This window comes from Rutilus rutilus (genome assembly GCF_951802725.1).
Source record: "Rutilus rutilus genome assembly, chromosome: 18".
Classification (NCBI taxonomy): domain Eukaryota; kingdom Metazoa; phylum Chordata; class Actinopteri; order Cypriniformes; family Leuciscidae; genus Rutilus; species Rutilus rutilus.
In genome coordinates this window covers 29,541,756-29,556,644 of record NC_140231.1, presented here as the reverse complement: position 1 = coordinate 29,556,644, position 14,889 = coordinate 29,541,756, and the positions used below count along the sequence as shown (strand labels likewise).

At 37.4% G+C, this 14,889-nt stretch overlaps 2 protein-coding genes across 2 annotated transcripts; both read left to right on the top strand.

Annotated features, from left to right (window-relative positions):
* Nucleotides 1-1,847: 1,847 nt before the first annotated feature.
* LOC311276617 (arrestin domain-containing protein 3-like) lies at nt 1,848-6,586 on the top strand. The gene is made up of 7 exons (XM_084386402.1): nt 1,848-2,258; nt 2,350-2,391; nt 2,493-2,553; nt 3,745-3,892; nt 4,004-4,100; nt 5,339-5,595; nt 5,736-6,586. The coding sequence occupies exons 1-7, from the start codon at nt 1,997-1,999 to the stop codon at nt 6,123-6,125; spliced, it is 1,257 nt and encodes a 418-aa protein (XP_084242528.1). The 5' UTR covers nt 1,848-1,996; the 3' UTR covers nt 6,126-6,586.
* A 1,339-nt stretch (nt 6,587-7,925) lies between these two features.
* mob1bb (MOB kinase activator 1Bb) lies at nt 7,926-14,775 on the top strand. Its single transcript, XM_084387157.1, has 6 exons — nt 7,926-8,063; nt 9,180-9,346; nt 10,364-10,457; nt 10,528-10,661; nt 10,802-10,965; nt 12,999-14,775. Exons 1-6 carry the CDS (start codon nt 8,050-8,052, stop codon nt 13,074-13,076), a joined length of 651 nt encoding a protein of 216 aa, XP_084243283.1. The 5' UTR covers nt 7,926-8,049; the 3' UTR covers nt 13,077-14,775.
* Nucleotides 14,776-14,889: the final 114 nt, after the last annotated feature.

The window sequence follows — 14,889 nt, the reverse complement described above, 5'->3', positions numbered from 1 at the left end:
GCAACTACAGACCAAGGCAGTTCTGGTATCTCGTGGAGGTGCAATGGCTCCTTTTGTTGATCAGGGTTTCAGAGCATTGCATATGCTGCAAGACTGCACAAAGCTGTCAATGTCCTGTCATTGTCAACCAGAAAACGGCATCACATGCTCTGCATTTAGTCGCTTCAGTTCCTGCATGGTCCTTGTGCTAGATTTGTAGACACTCACTCTGTAGGCTTTGAGGAATTACTGCGTTCATGATGATCCCACCCTTATTGAGCTCGTCTCGGAAAGGAAAGAAGGGTTTTAGTGGCATTGGCACACTCTGAATCTTCTTTGGCCATCAGTGCTTGATGGTATTGCACAGACTTTGCAGAGGGCCATCCTTTCCAGTGTGTTCTTTGAGCTATGAGTTATCAGTTGGACTGTCATCAGCTCAAATTCATCCTCGTCACTGAGATGCAGCATTATCACTTTCCTGGGAGCATGTGACGTGTCAGGTAGAGCGGCTTTCCTCTTTTGTAGGTGCAGAGTCAGGTTGAACTTACCCAGTTGAAAAAAACAAACAGCTAAAACCAGCATAAGCTCTCAGGCTGGGTTTGGGGGATTTGGCAACTTTTTGTTTGTTTGTTGGGAGACCAGCTAAAATCCAGCTGAACACCATCTTAGCCAGCCTGGGAGACCAGCTTAAACCAGCTACTTTAGGTTTAAACTATTTAAGATCAGCCAACCAGCCTAGACTGGTTTTAGTTGTTTTTTCCCCCAGCAGAGTTGTGCAGCTTCAGTATCTTAACTTCTGTACACCCACCTGCCATAACAATGTCATAAATCATCAGTAATCTATAAAGATTTGAAATCGATAACATTCAAACGATACCCAACCCTAATCCTTATTTGTCTAAATGCCTGTGATCTATCAAGCTATACAGCTCAGATGAGTTATATTACACAAACTATGCATTGTTTTGAAAATGTGAACTGTTAACATTGAAATTTTATTATTACCTTTTCGAAATAATCCAATTGCGATTTGAGGAGCATGCACTAATATTTTCAGTTCCATAGACCTTATTCACAGCAGGGATAGACACTGGCGGCATCTGAAATCGAATACTTCCCTACATAGTTGGTGAAAAACAGTATGTGACAAAAGAAGTAGGCTATGTCCAAATTCACAGTACTCATAACAATTTATAGGGATGATCTACTTACTCCGGCGAGATTCTGAAGTGTGCATATGATGGACACTTTACAATCCCATGAGGCCATGGTTGAGGATTTGTTTATGGAGGTATAGGTCACGTGATAATGAGAGAATGGCGAATGTAGTAGCCTAGCCTATGACCGGATTACATTCATACTACACACACAGAACATACTTTTTTAGCGGTCGTGAAGTGATTCCTTATTTAAAATAAGTAGCAAGTATGCAATTTCGGACGCAGCCATACATCTCTTCAGTGGGCTGTAGCATACTATTATTTAATGTGTTTTTGGATTGTTCTTCTGACAAAACACTGCAAAAAATAAATAAAAAAATCTTTCCAAGAAAAACTCCAGACAATATGAGTTATGGAAAATTAAAGGGGATCTAGGAAATTTATACAGCTTTTTACAGCGGATGCCAGTCTATCCCTCTTCCCTCACATCCTTGCTTTCATCATACCTGCCATGGCGCTGCTCTGAATAAGGTCTGTTAGTTTGGACATACAGCATGAGGAAATATCATGTAAATACTCCACCCAATTGGAACAGTTTTTTTTCACAGGGACTGAACACCTGCCCTGACTACGAGAAGTGAAACTGGACTACACTTATCTCAGTCCCCCCCTGACCACTGGAGCATTCTCGTCTACTTTGAAGGTGAGGCGTTTGGCATATCAAACGAAAGTGTCCGACCTGACGGCTCCTTTTTTCAACTCCTCCTCCTCCTCCTTGTCATGCTTACCTGACTACTATAAAGCGATATTCCTTTGAGTTCACACGTCAGAAGCGGATATTGACACCAGAAGACACGATGTCTCTCACTGTGAAAAACATTTCTGTTATTTACACTCCTATCAATGAGACCAATACCTTCACCAGCGGGGATTTTATATCGGGACAAGTCCTTCTGGATGTTGTAAAGGACACGCAAATGCAGTCGCTCAGTGTGAAAATTAAAGGTAAAGCACAGGTGTGCTGGAGCGAACATTACGGTAAAACCACGGTCGTTTACTCTGATAAGGAGAAGTATTATTCCATGGAGAAGTTTTTCGTTTTGGAGAACAAAACAAATGGTAGGAGGACCTTCAGTTGTAGTTTTTGTGTTACCGTTTGTAGAACTCATATTAAACCAGCTTTATTTTGTGTTGTAACTTGATCTTGTAGGTAATGACCATGAGATGCTAAAAGATCCATCAGGACAGCCGTGTAAGTCTTTTTGCAATTTAGATTAAAAAAAAAAAAATGCCATTTTGAGGTTAAATAACTGAAAAATGTGCTGATCTTTGGTTTGATTTTTGACGTGTTAGATTCCTTGGTTGTGGCACCGGGCCATCATGTTTACCCTTTCACCTTTCAGTTGCCTCTACAGTAAGTCTGTTTGTTGCTTCTCGTAAAGTTATGTTAAATGTGTATGTTGGTCAATGACAATAAGAATGCCCGAGATAATATAAATAAAATAATTATATTATCATTCATTTTTTTATTTTAATAATGTAATCTTTCATATTATTTTCAGTAATGCAATCTGTAGGTTAATGTTTTCATATTTTTTAAAGGTTTATATTCAAATAAACAAAATGACTTAATGTATAGTAGTGTAATCATCAAGCTAAAAGTAGGCTACTAAAGAACTTTCTTTGCACATTGAAGACATGCAAATGAATATCCAGAAATGTCCTACTTCCTGCATGTTGGTTATGCCACACTAACTTGGATTTGGTGGATCGTTTTTCGAATATTAGGCCTAATAATATATATATTTTAAATGGCTTGACAGCACATATTCAATATAGATATATTTCTAAAGTATTAAATTATAATTAAAGGTGCACTATGCAAGATAATTAGTATAAAAGTCTTGTTATAAGCCTGATATAAGGCCTGTTATAAGTGTTCATATTTTAGACCGAGCAGGATGCTTTTTGCGCGAAATTGCATACTTGCGTCACTTGTCCGTGCATGTCTCATCATATCCATAAATAAAGAAAAGTTGCTCCGGCTACTTTGGCGCGTGTCTGGTGTGTGAGTGGCAGAGGTTAGTTCACAACGAGTGAGAAATGTTGACATGGAGCAGCTAAATCTCCAACCTCTGGGGAATCTCCTGTAAAACAAACAAAAAAAACCCCACTGAATAGAGCAGAGTCTGTGTGCAAATTAGAACGCGACAGAGCTCGTAATGAAACAAGAATCAACATTAGTTCGGCTTTATGAACAGTAGAATAACCATATTCATCAACAGTCACACAGCGCAGAAGCACAACCAAAACAATGTTCTTCTGCAAAATGGAAGCAGTTTTGTTTTTTTAACCGCCAGAGGGCCAAAAGTTACATAGTGTACTTTTAATAAACATAGTGTACTTTTAATAAAATACAACATTTTACTTTTGCCAATATTTATTTTCTTAAGATTTTCAACCTTTTAATGAGACTTTACTTTCTGCTGTACAATTACTCTGTATTTACACACGCTTTTCCGCTTGTGTAAAATAAAACAACAGAATTCTGAGTGCAAATCACCATTGAATTTCTATATTCATACATGCCATCATTTTCTTATAGACACTTCCCACCAACCTTCAAATGTGCAATTGGAAAAATTGCCTACACTTTGGAGACAAAATTATCCCGATCAATGCGTGTTTCCAGCAAAGCCAAAGCAGAGTTTCACTATGTCCCCAGTCATGTTGTGCCCAGTCCTGAACTAATGGTGAGATAATGACTAAAACCCCATGTACGGTCTTTCTAATCTATACTATACATTCCTCTGCTATATTTTGGGGTTCAGTCACCTCTGTTTTACACATTTTGTCTTGTTTAGGTTCCTCAGTATGGAAGCAAAGACAAAAAAATGAAACTCTTCCCCTCTGGGAATGTCTCCATGGACATAAGCACGGAGAAAATGGGATACTACCTTGGTAAAATTATAGTTCTTATTATAACATCTCAGCAGTGTTCATGTTTTCTATTTGTCAATGAACTCAAAGTTTGAGTTTTGGTGACACAACCATTTCTGTATCTTTGTAAGGAGATGAAATGTATATAAAATTGCAACTATCAAACAGCTCTGTGGAGTAGGCGAGTGGTGGATGGACAATTTCCATGATTTTCTTGTTTACTCTCTGTGTACAAATGTGGTCTTTTCCAGATCAGCTATTGTAATAATTGATAAGGAAGTTACACATAAGGAAGTCCATCAGAACCCACACATCACTTGTACAACTGGTTATTCTTGTTTTTGTTTTGTTTTCCCCCAGTGCAGGGCTTCATAGACTTGTTGTGGAAATCATAATTTACAGGGTTTATACAAAATGTATACGTACAATCAGGGCTTGACATTAACTTTGCTTACCAGCTACTGTGTTTAGTGGTTTTCCAAAGCCACTCAGCATTTTCACTGGCCACAATTTTGACATCGATACCAAAGGGAAAAACTGCCATATCAATATTTTTATTATTATCTCATAATTTGGCAGCAGGTTTATTAGGCTGCTGTCACTTTAAGACCTGAGGCACGGATCCATTATACTGTTACACATGCGTTTTCTTTCTCAACTGTTCACTGTTCACGTTCACTTAATACATAACAGACTGTGTTTACGTGACTACTCACCAAGACCAGCATTTTGCCATTATTTTGTGTGTATTTGATTGTTTTTACTGCAATAAGCAGCGAAAAATAACTCAATTCAATAGTGAGAGGCGGCTTTATGTGCCGCACTTTGGATGTGAGCACTAAATCTGCGGGAATGAGTGAAATTATGCGCAATACGCACAATCCCACGTCGAAACTAAAGCCTTGTAACACCAACAATATTCATCAGGAGCAAATGAAACCAATGAGTGAGTGAGGGGAGGAGGGTTTGTGTGTCACTCGCTGTCGGAGAGATGATGGTATCGTGTATATACTGCAGAAAATGAGTATCGGAAGCGTTTCAGATATTTCGGTATTGATATGTAGCTAAAAATCGATATGGTGGGTGTTAATGTCAAGCTCTGCACACAATCATAATGTTATCAGTACAGTTTTCTTTTATACTTTTTTAATTGTGTATTTTTATATGTAACATGATTCTGAATTAAGAGGCGTATAGTTGTGATATTTTATCAAGTAAGTTCAATTTACCTAATTGTGTCTTACTGTGTCTCACTACAGGAGAGGGCTTGAAAGTTTTGACTGAAGTTCAGAACAATTCATCCCGTGCAATCAAGCCAAAATACTGTCTTTACGAAAAACACAGTTTTTTCGCCAAAGGAAGGAGAAAAATTCACAAACATGACCTTGTCAAAGAGGAAGGAGAAACCATTGAGCCGAACTCAAAGATCAAGGTCACAAAAGTGCTGTCCATTCCTCCCAGCCTCACCATCTCTATCCTAAACTGTAAGGTCATCAATGTTGAGTACAGACTCAGGGTGAGTTTCAGCATCTAAAGCAAAGACACACCGAGACAATCATCACAATAACGTGAACAAATACATTAGATTGGCATCACTGCGTGTTCTACACAGATATTAATAACTTTCTTGTTTTAATATGTGTGCTTTGTGTCTAGGTCTACCTGGATGTGCCGTTTGCCTCAGACCCGGAGATCAAATTCCCAGTAGTGGTTCTTCCTCTTCAGTCTGTACCAGGTGCAAAAAGTGCTACAAACAGTGATTTTGGAGTCTGGAATCAACCACCAGGAGGCAATGTGTACCCCAGCCCACTTCATGCGCCTCCATCTGCCCCACCTGGTGCCTCCGGCTACTGCGGACCTCCTCTGAGTCTGTTTCCTGCTCCTGCTTTCCCTGGACCACTGGATCAGTTTGCTCCTCCTAGTTACGCTGGACCTCCTGGTCAATTTGGTCCTTCAGTTTCTCATCAGTCTGACTCATCAGATCCTCCTCCATATCAGGAATATCAATTATATCCACAGTTGCCAGACCACTCTAAAAAATCTTGACAAAATGATTAAAAAAATCTAGGTTTCTTTTATTATTATTGTTATACTTTGATTGCGAGAATGATTCATATTAATATGTAAGCCTTATATATTTTAAGTTATCGATGTTGACTGTTAATAATTAAATGAAGTCTCAACAGTAGACAAACAAGTCTGCTAAACACACAATCATGCTTTGTTTGTTTTTTTAACACAGAGTGTCTCTGTACTGCAGTTAAGACTGAATAATGAAGTATTTTATGTTTTCATGTATGAATGAAATATAAAACTGATTTTACTCACATATTATAGGACCAATCTGGTTAACAACTGGAAAAACAGTAGATTGAGTAGTTCATTATTAGTTACAAAATGATATATTGATGTTGTTTGCAGTAAAAGAATAGCCTTTTATATGCTGATCTTTAAAGCTACACTATGTAACTTTAGGCCATTTAAATAAAACTGTATGCGTCTTGCGGAAGAACATAGTTTTGGTTGTGCTTCGGCTGTGAATGTGGTTCACATGAAACTCTGAAAAAGGTGTAATTTGAGGTGCCATATTTTATGTTGTCGTTTTGACCTTATTGGAAACATTTATATTTTTAAATAAATGACTTATCAAAAGTTGTTTTTAGAACTGTGATTCCCTAGTTTCCTCTATAACAGTTTGAAAAGGTGAAAATGACTATATTCCTGTGGTAAATTCCCGGAAAATGCCATTATAACATTATAATTACACGGAGGACCACTCATTGGCTCATTCCGCTCACTAATATGTTTTGCTTTTGGATTCATATTTAGACATTATAAAATCATTATAATATAATTCCAAATCACATTTTGTCAAAGTTTACCTCGTCATTTGTACTTCAGATTAGGAATCAGTTTTTGCAATTATATCACATGACAACAGTGAGACCTGAAAATGGTGTTATAAATGGGAGAACTAAGCATTTTCTTACCTTTCATTTATTTCAAACATCTTTATCTACAACAAAAAAGTGTTTGCGTGTGTGAAAATTGTGCATTTGTTAAAGATTACCATTTCAGCATTTGTACAGAGGTATCAGTTTTTGCAATATGCCACCTATGATTACAATGTTATGTAGAGGAGACTTGCAGCAAGCATTTTATCAATATCAATGTCTGTTTGACAAAATGTGTGTAAGCATGCTTAACGTGTATTAAGTGTTATAGTTTAACCCTTTAATTTCTGTGTGTATGTTTCTCCATTGTGCATGTGTTCTGGTGTCAGCCCTACATTTCGGGTCAGCCTAGACCCCAACAGCATAGATGTCAGAAGGGTCTTAAACCATTGGAACCCTGTTAATTGGTGCTTGCAGCTATATATTATTATCATTATTGTATATTATTATTAGACTAAAAACTATATTAAAGTTGTAAATGTGACGGTAAAAAATTCTAAATATTTAATGATAATAATAATAATACAGGCTACATGATTATGAGATCAAGCCACAACAAAAAGTGTTAAAGACAGGCCAAAAACACAATACAGAGATATATAGAGATATACTGTATAATATAGATAAAACCAGCTCTAATATGTCTAATATACCCTTGAAATGTATGTCTGGATCTGACGACTACTCTAACAGTTTAAATAATCAACAATGAAACAATAACATTAAATAAAAAATATGTTAAAATAAAAAATAAACTCACAATCGGAAAAAAGGCTGACGTCAGCGATGCGAACCATCGCGATATGTTGTGGTTGGCGTAAACACAGATCTCCAAAACATATGTCGGCATCCACCCTGTTGAAACTCAAAAATTGACGTGACTTACAGATCTACAAATCAGACGAGAGCATCCACAGCGGCGGTGGCAAGTTTGTTGCAGGTGTCTCTGCACTACACGAACCAGAACCTCGAACCGGGACCAGCAGCAGAACTCTGAACCGGGCAGACAGGACAAGATGAGCTTCTTATTGTGAGTTTGACTCTATGATTGAGATGATTATTTATAGCGTAATACCAATTTACTCCTTTAGCTTGTCTTGCTAAAGAGCTGTTTGAGTTTTATTGGACCGATCTGACTTCAGTTCTGCGCGTGTTGATCGTTTAATGTGTCAGTATTTCATCCTGACAGCTGTGCTAAAATGTGATATTTTTTCACGCGAATGCCTCAGCATCGAGATTAACCCAATTCTGGCACATTGGCACCGGTTTCTTGCCTCTCTGATGTGCTGGGCTGAAGGGGGGCAGATCTTATGTAATGCATGTTTGTTTCACACTGTGCTGTTCAAAAAGCACGTTGTGTGTCTTGTCACTTTGTTTCAGAGGTCAGAGAGTTGCATTGTGTCCAGAGCCTGTGATGCATTCAAAGTTGGAAAACATCCTCTGAAAATATGTTGTATGCTGAGAAGCAAAGCATTTGATGAAATGCAATGCAGTTTTAATTGTTATTATCAGGTAGTGCATGATGCTGCAACTGTCATATGAATCTCCTTAAAGAATGTAAACAAGAAGTTAATGTGTTTTACCCGCCAGAAATGCTGTTTAATTCAATCTAATCATATCTTTTTGGGAGGGAAGTGGGGGGTATTTGCTTTCTCTGTAATTACTTTAAAGAACATGTTTACATCTTTAGTAAGAGAGTGAGGGAATCTCAAACGCAGTACGTCTCAATCTCAGTCCTGGAAGGATCTTGTTTGTTATGATGCATCTGAAATTGTACTGATAAGGTTGTCTGGAGCCATTAGAGAAGTTTATCATAAGAAAACCAGCTTCCTCAAAACAGCTGAGAATGATTGCATTTGGAAAATTTCCTGAAGCTCTTGTGATGGTTCGTCGGAAGCATGTGATTTAAGAGAAGTTAAGATGAAGCACAGGCATGTGATGTCATTCCCATTGTGTTGCTTTGAGATTTGAATGATAAAAAATGCTGATTGGCGTGTGTATTACTTCGACTGGAACCAGATAAACTGCATGTCTGTGTCTTAAGATGAGAAATATGTAACACACACACACACACACACGTGCTTCTACAATCGTATAGCCTATTTCGACATTCATTAATTGCCTTTTTTTGTTCCATCTCCTCCAGCGGGAATCGTTCGTCTAAGACGTTTAAGCCGAAGAAGAATATTCCAGAAGGTTCTCATCAGTATGAGCTGCTCAAACACGCCGAAGCCACGCTGGGAAGTGGGAACCTGCGCATGGCCGTCATGCTTCCTGACGGAGAAGATCTGAATGAATGGGTGGCTGTCAACAGTAAGAGTCAAGAGCGATGTCATATTTATTAATTATGCCCTCACACACATCCTCAAATTGAATCGTTTCTTCTGTTTCTAGTGTGTTTTGTTACTGCAGATGTTTCTCTCTCTCTGTGTTCGTTCGCTTTTCTCATGTTCTTCTTGAAAGCTTTGACCCTTGACCTATTGATGACACCAAGTCTGACCCATCCTGTCTTGACCGATCTCCTAGTCAGTCTCGAGAGACGCTGTGTACATTGCTGAATTACTAACACACCTCCCCCAACATGTATTACACATACAGTACAAGCCCGCAGTCTAAGACTAATACTAAAAATGCTGCTCTTTTGCAATTTGTAACATTGGTATAGAAAAATTAGTACGATCAGTGTAACAATTAGAGTGAAAAGTTGTTTCAACATTTATATGACATTCATAATGTATTTAGTTTGTGTCTGTACTGATACCAATTTATAACAAATATAAATGTTCAACCAAGTAAGATAATTTGTCTGATTTTAGACTTCGCATTAATATACACTGTCACTGTTTGGAGTTAAATAGGCAAATTCTTAATAGTCTATGATTGGATCATTATCGCAGTGATTATGATGTTTCTACATGTTATATGTTTGGCAACAGTTCTTCTATAACTGATAGAGTGTGTAGCTTTTCATTTCTTAAACATCCATGTGGGAAAACACATCATAACCATATTCCAGGATGACAATGTCAAGATTCATCAGGCACAGATTGTGAAAGAATGGCTGTGAGGAACATGAAGAATCATTTCCACACATGAATCGGCTCCTCTGAGTTCAGATCTTAAACTCACTGAAAGTGTTTGGGATGTGCTGGAGGAGACTTTACAGAGTGCTGGACTCTTGCATTGACAATACAAGATCTCGACCAAAAATTGATGCATCTCTTGATGGAAATAACATCACATTCATTCCAACCATTGTGATGATGCATTACAGATAAATTATGGAGAAAAAAAATTAAGTTGCATGTTTTTGTTTGGTTGTTTCCACAGCGGTGGATTTCTTTAACCAGATTAACATGCTGTACGGCACCATCACAGATTTCTGCTCGGAGGACAGCTGCCCCGTCATGTCCGCGGGACCAAAGTGAGTGTGTTTGGACAGTGAGGAATGACTGGGTCCGTCTCTGCTGCTTCACCCATCTCTTTTCCTTTAGATACGAGTATCATTGGGCAGATGGGACCAACATTAAGAAGCCTATCAAGTGCTCTGCTCCCAAGTACATTGACTATCTGATGACGTGGGTTCAAGACCAGCTGGATGACGAGACCCTGTTTCCTTCTAAAATAGGTACCCTGTAGACATTCACACTGCACATGTTAGCAGTAGCCATATAAATATGGTGGAATTACTTGTGTATTTAAACTTATGTATCAGTATTTCAACAAATTGTTTTGCACAAAGTTAGTGTGAACTATATCGATTTCCAGGTGTTCCCTTCCCCAAGAACTTCATGTCTGTGGCCAAGACTATTCTGAAGCGTTTGTTCAGAGTTTATGCCCATATATATCATCAGCACTTTGACGCGGTCATGCAGCTTCAGGAGGAAGCTCACCTCAACACGTCTTTCAAACACTTCATCTTCTTTGTACAGGTGCTGTCCCTGTTTTATACTTATAAATATCCTAAAATGATGAAAGAGGCTGTTCAGAGTCAAAATCACGGCCTAAAGTGACTAACAGCTTTTTTTATATGGCAGCAACTGCAGTATGACAAAAGATATCAGTTAAAAATCAAAATTAACCATTTCACTGCCGATCAAAATCTAAGTTTCCGTCCAAAGTTGTGAATTTAACTTATGCGCAAGATTGGAATATCGCATGAAACATTTGCAAATAAAGCCAGTCCAGTGAGTCAAAAAGAGCAAAATCATCACTTCCTGATAAATTAAATATCACTAAGAAAAGTAGGAGAAGCCACTGTATCTAATAATATAATGTTTGGGAACACAGTCGTGTAAAAGAGTTCTTGAAGGTAATTCTGCCGAACCACTTTGATGACAGACTTTGCTCAGGCCTTTCAGAACAACCAAAACAGCATTTCTTTTTTTAATGCGCATCGAGGATTTTATTCGGTAAATGTGTTTCCATCGTAGTTTATGCGCTTGTTTTCTTATCGGATAAAACCGTTATCTGACTCAGAAGAGCATTATGCGCATTTTAGAATTGATGCGCATTTTCCGTCCACTGTTTTTTGGTGCGATATCCCAAAATGCGCATTAAAAATAGGTGGATGTAAACATTGCTATAGTCTGATTGTAGGCTTTGTAGTTTTAAGCAACTTGCTGCATTAATATAGTTTTCAAATTATATGGAGTTACCTCTGTGTGCCTATATGGTCTGTTTTACAACAGCTTTGAACACTAAGCACTTCTAAATACTGCTCATCTATTTTTTAAAAACAGTTTTATGATGGTCAGAAATGTGTATGTTTTAGCTGTTGCATTGCTTATCTAACTGCAGTGAGAGCCGCTCAGATTAAATCCGCTCAGATTTAAAGGGATAGTTCACTTTGAAATTAAATTTTGGTATGTTTTAGCTTACCTCAAGGGCATCCAAGATGTAGGTGTCTTTGTTTCCGCAGTAGTTTCAATTTTGATATTTTTAGGTCAAACCGTTCTTGTCTGACAGTCATATAATGCAGGTCTATGGTCACCACCTCAAAGAGCATGCACAGAGAAGTCCAAATTAAGCAATTCCCCGTCGTATGTACACATTGATGGCCTAAGACACGAAACGAGCGGTTTGTGTGAGAAAACGAACAGTATTTATATCGTTTTTACCTCTTGTACACAACCACGTCCAAGTGATCTGAGGGCGCGCGCGCTTCCTGGTGTGTGACGTGTGCGCGCGTTCTAGTCTGCGCAAGTGCCGGAAAGCGCTTGGTTGTGTACAAGAGGTATAAACGATATAAATACTGTTCGTTTTCTCACACAAACCGCTCGTTTCGTGTCTTACATCTACATCTTGGATGCCCTTGAGGTAAGCTAAAACATACCAAAATTTAATTTCAAAGTGAACTATCCCTTTAAATTTATATGACATGAGGTAGTTGCCAGTAAAACTATAGTTTACTCAAGTGATAAATGTAAAAGAGTTGCTTAGTTTTTGAGTTAGAATTTTTTTTAAAGAAATGAATACTTTAATTCAGCTAGGATGCATCAAATTGATCAAAAGTGAATCAGTAATCAGTAAATTAATTTATAATGTTACAAAAGATTTTTGAACTTTCAATTCATCAACGAATGTATCATGGTTTCCTCAAACATATGAAGCAGCACAACTGTTCTCAACATTGATAATAATGAGAAATGTTTCTTGAGCTGCAAATCATCATATTAGAATGATTTCTGAAGGATCATGTGACACTGAAGACTGGAGTAATGATCCTGAAAATTCAGCTTTGCATCATATAAATTACATTTTAAAATATATTCGCATAGAAAACAGTTTCACACAATATTGCTGTTTTTACTGTATTTTTGATCAAATAAATGCAGTTTTGATGAGGAGAAGAGACTTCTTTTAAAATTATTACAAAAATCTTAGACTCCAAACTTCTGAACTTGATTGTAGTTTTGATGTTCCTGAATTTAAAATGAGCGGTGCTTATTTTGTCTGTTTTCAGGAGTTCAACTTGATCGACCGTAAGGAGCTGGCGCCTCTTCAAGAGCTCATTGAGAAACTCACAACAAAAGACAGATAAACTGAGAAAAGAAGTTAAGAATGAAGAAAAAAAAATGATCCTGCTCTCTCTTCTGACTCTCCCGTCTCTCTTTTGCTTTGTACAGATGATTTTAACCACACAACACTGCTAGGCCTAGCGTAGTGAAAGTACAGGATCGGCACAATACTAATATCTGTACATGAATCAATCCCGTTCACCTGATGTGTGGCTACTGATGACAACATGATGCCTGGGTGAAATGGCTATATATGATTTTTAGTTTCTCAAGTCCTTCACATTGTTTAGTTTGGTCACTGAACGGGAGGGATTCTAACCCATGAGAGTTGAACTTAGTACGTGTTAGCATGGTGCCTGTGCCATGTTAAAGCAGCCAATGGGTGATTCGCTCACTTCGGCTAGTGTGAATGTTTATAGGGTGTTTGAATCTTCAGTGCTGTAATGCTGACAACAGAAAGATAGAGTTAAATGGATATTTTCCTATGCAATGAAGCTCTTGTTATTTGTCCTTACTCATATTATTTATATCAGAGATTTATCGAGCTTGTTCATGATCTCTTTCTGGCCTGTGGATTTAATGTCGGTCACTATGAAGGTTTATTTTAGCTGTGTTTTGAATACCGAAATATGAATTGTGCATGCTGGAGTTGCTACTTTGTTGGATGGGATCTTATGCCGTGCGTCAGAGAAACAAGAAATGTGTGATAACGGCTCTTAGTGTCTGATAAGACATTTGTTTTGCACAAGCAACAACCATTGAAGTTTAAGTTTTGCATTCGTACAACTCGGTTGCCAAACTTTGATTCGTTTCCTTTGCATGACACCCATTTGAAATACACTTGTACATGCAGTCAGAACAGTTCTGAAATATTCAGTGTGTCGGGTGAATTTCGCTTTATGGTTTGGTCGTTTGAGTTGTTAGGGTTTGATATTGAGAAATGAAGTTAGTGTGTGACTGTGGAGTTTTCTTCTCTACTTCCATTTTTAACCCTTTTTTCATCTCTGTTCTTCTACTACCACTTTTATAATTGTGTGTTAGAAATCCGTTTGTTAGTTTAAGGTTTGTTGCTTTGGACATTTTTGAAGTTGAAGAATTCATATTGTTTCACGAATGTAATCATTTTAATTCTAACGGTTTGAACTATGCCGTAGTGTAAAAGTGCCAGCTGCTGATTAATATTGGACATATTTGAAGTATTTATAGAGAGATTTTTGTCACTGAAATGAGAATATATTTTCCCTGAATTGTAAAATAGTTAGGGTAGATTAGATGTGTAAATATGCGAGCTGCCTCAGACATTAAAGGGATAGTTCACCCAAAATTGAAAATTGTCATAATTTACTCACCCTCAAGTTGTTCCAAAACCTGTGTGAGTTTTTTTCTTCTGTTAAACACAAAAGATGATATTTTGAAGAATGTTGGTAACCAGACAGTTAATGGACCCCATTGACTTCCATAGTATTTTCCCCCTACTATGGAAGTCAACATTTTTACAAAATATATTTTTGTGTCCAGCAGAAGAAAGAAACTCATTCAGGTTTGGAACAACATGAGAGTGAGTGAAAAATGACAAAATTTTAATTTTTTGGGTGAGCAATCGATTTCCTGATATTGTTGTAGTTTACATTAATAAAAAGATATCACTAACTGCTGATGTTATGATATTTTTGCTGTACATACTAGAGCAAATAAAACCCTTCTCTAAACACGTTGTATTTATTTATTTTGTGATTTTTATATCTTTATTTATTTTAATATGTACAGGAATCAACAATGTTGGTCAGGTACTATTGTTTTTATAAATTACTATACTTCTTTTTTTTATTTTTTTTT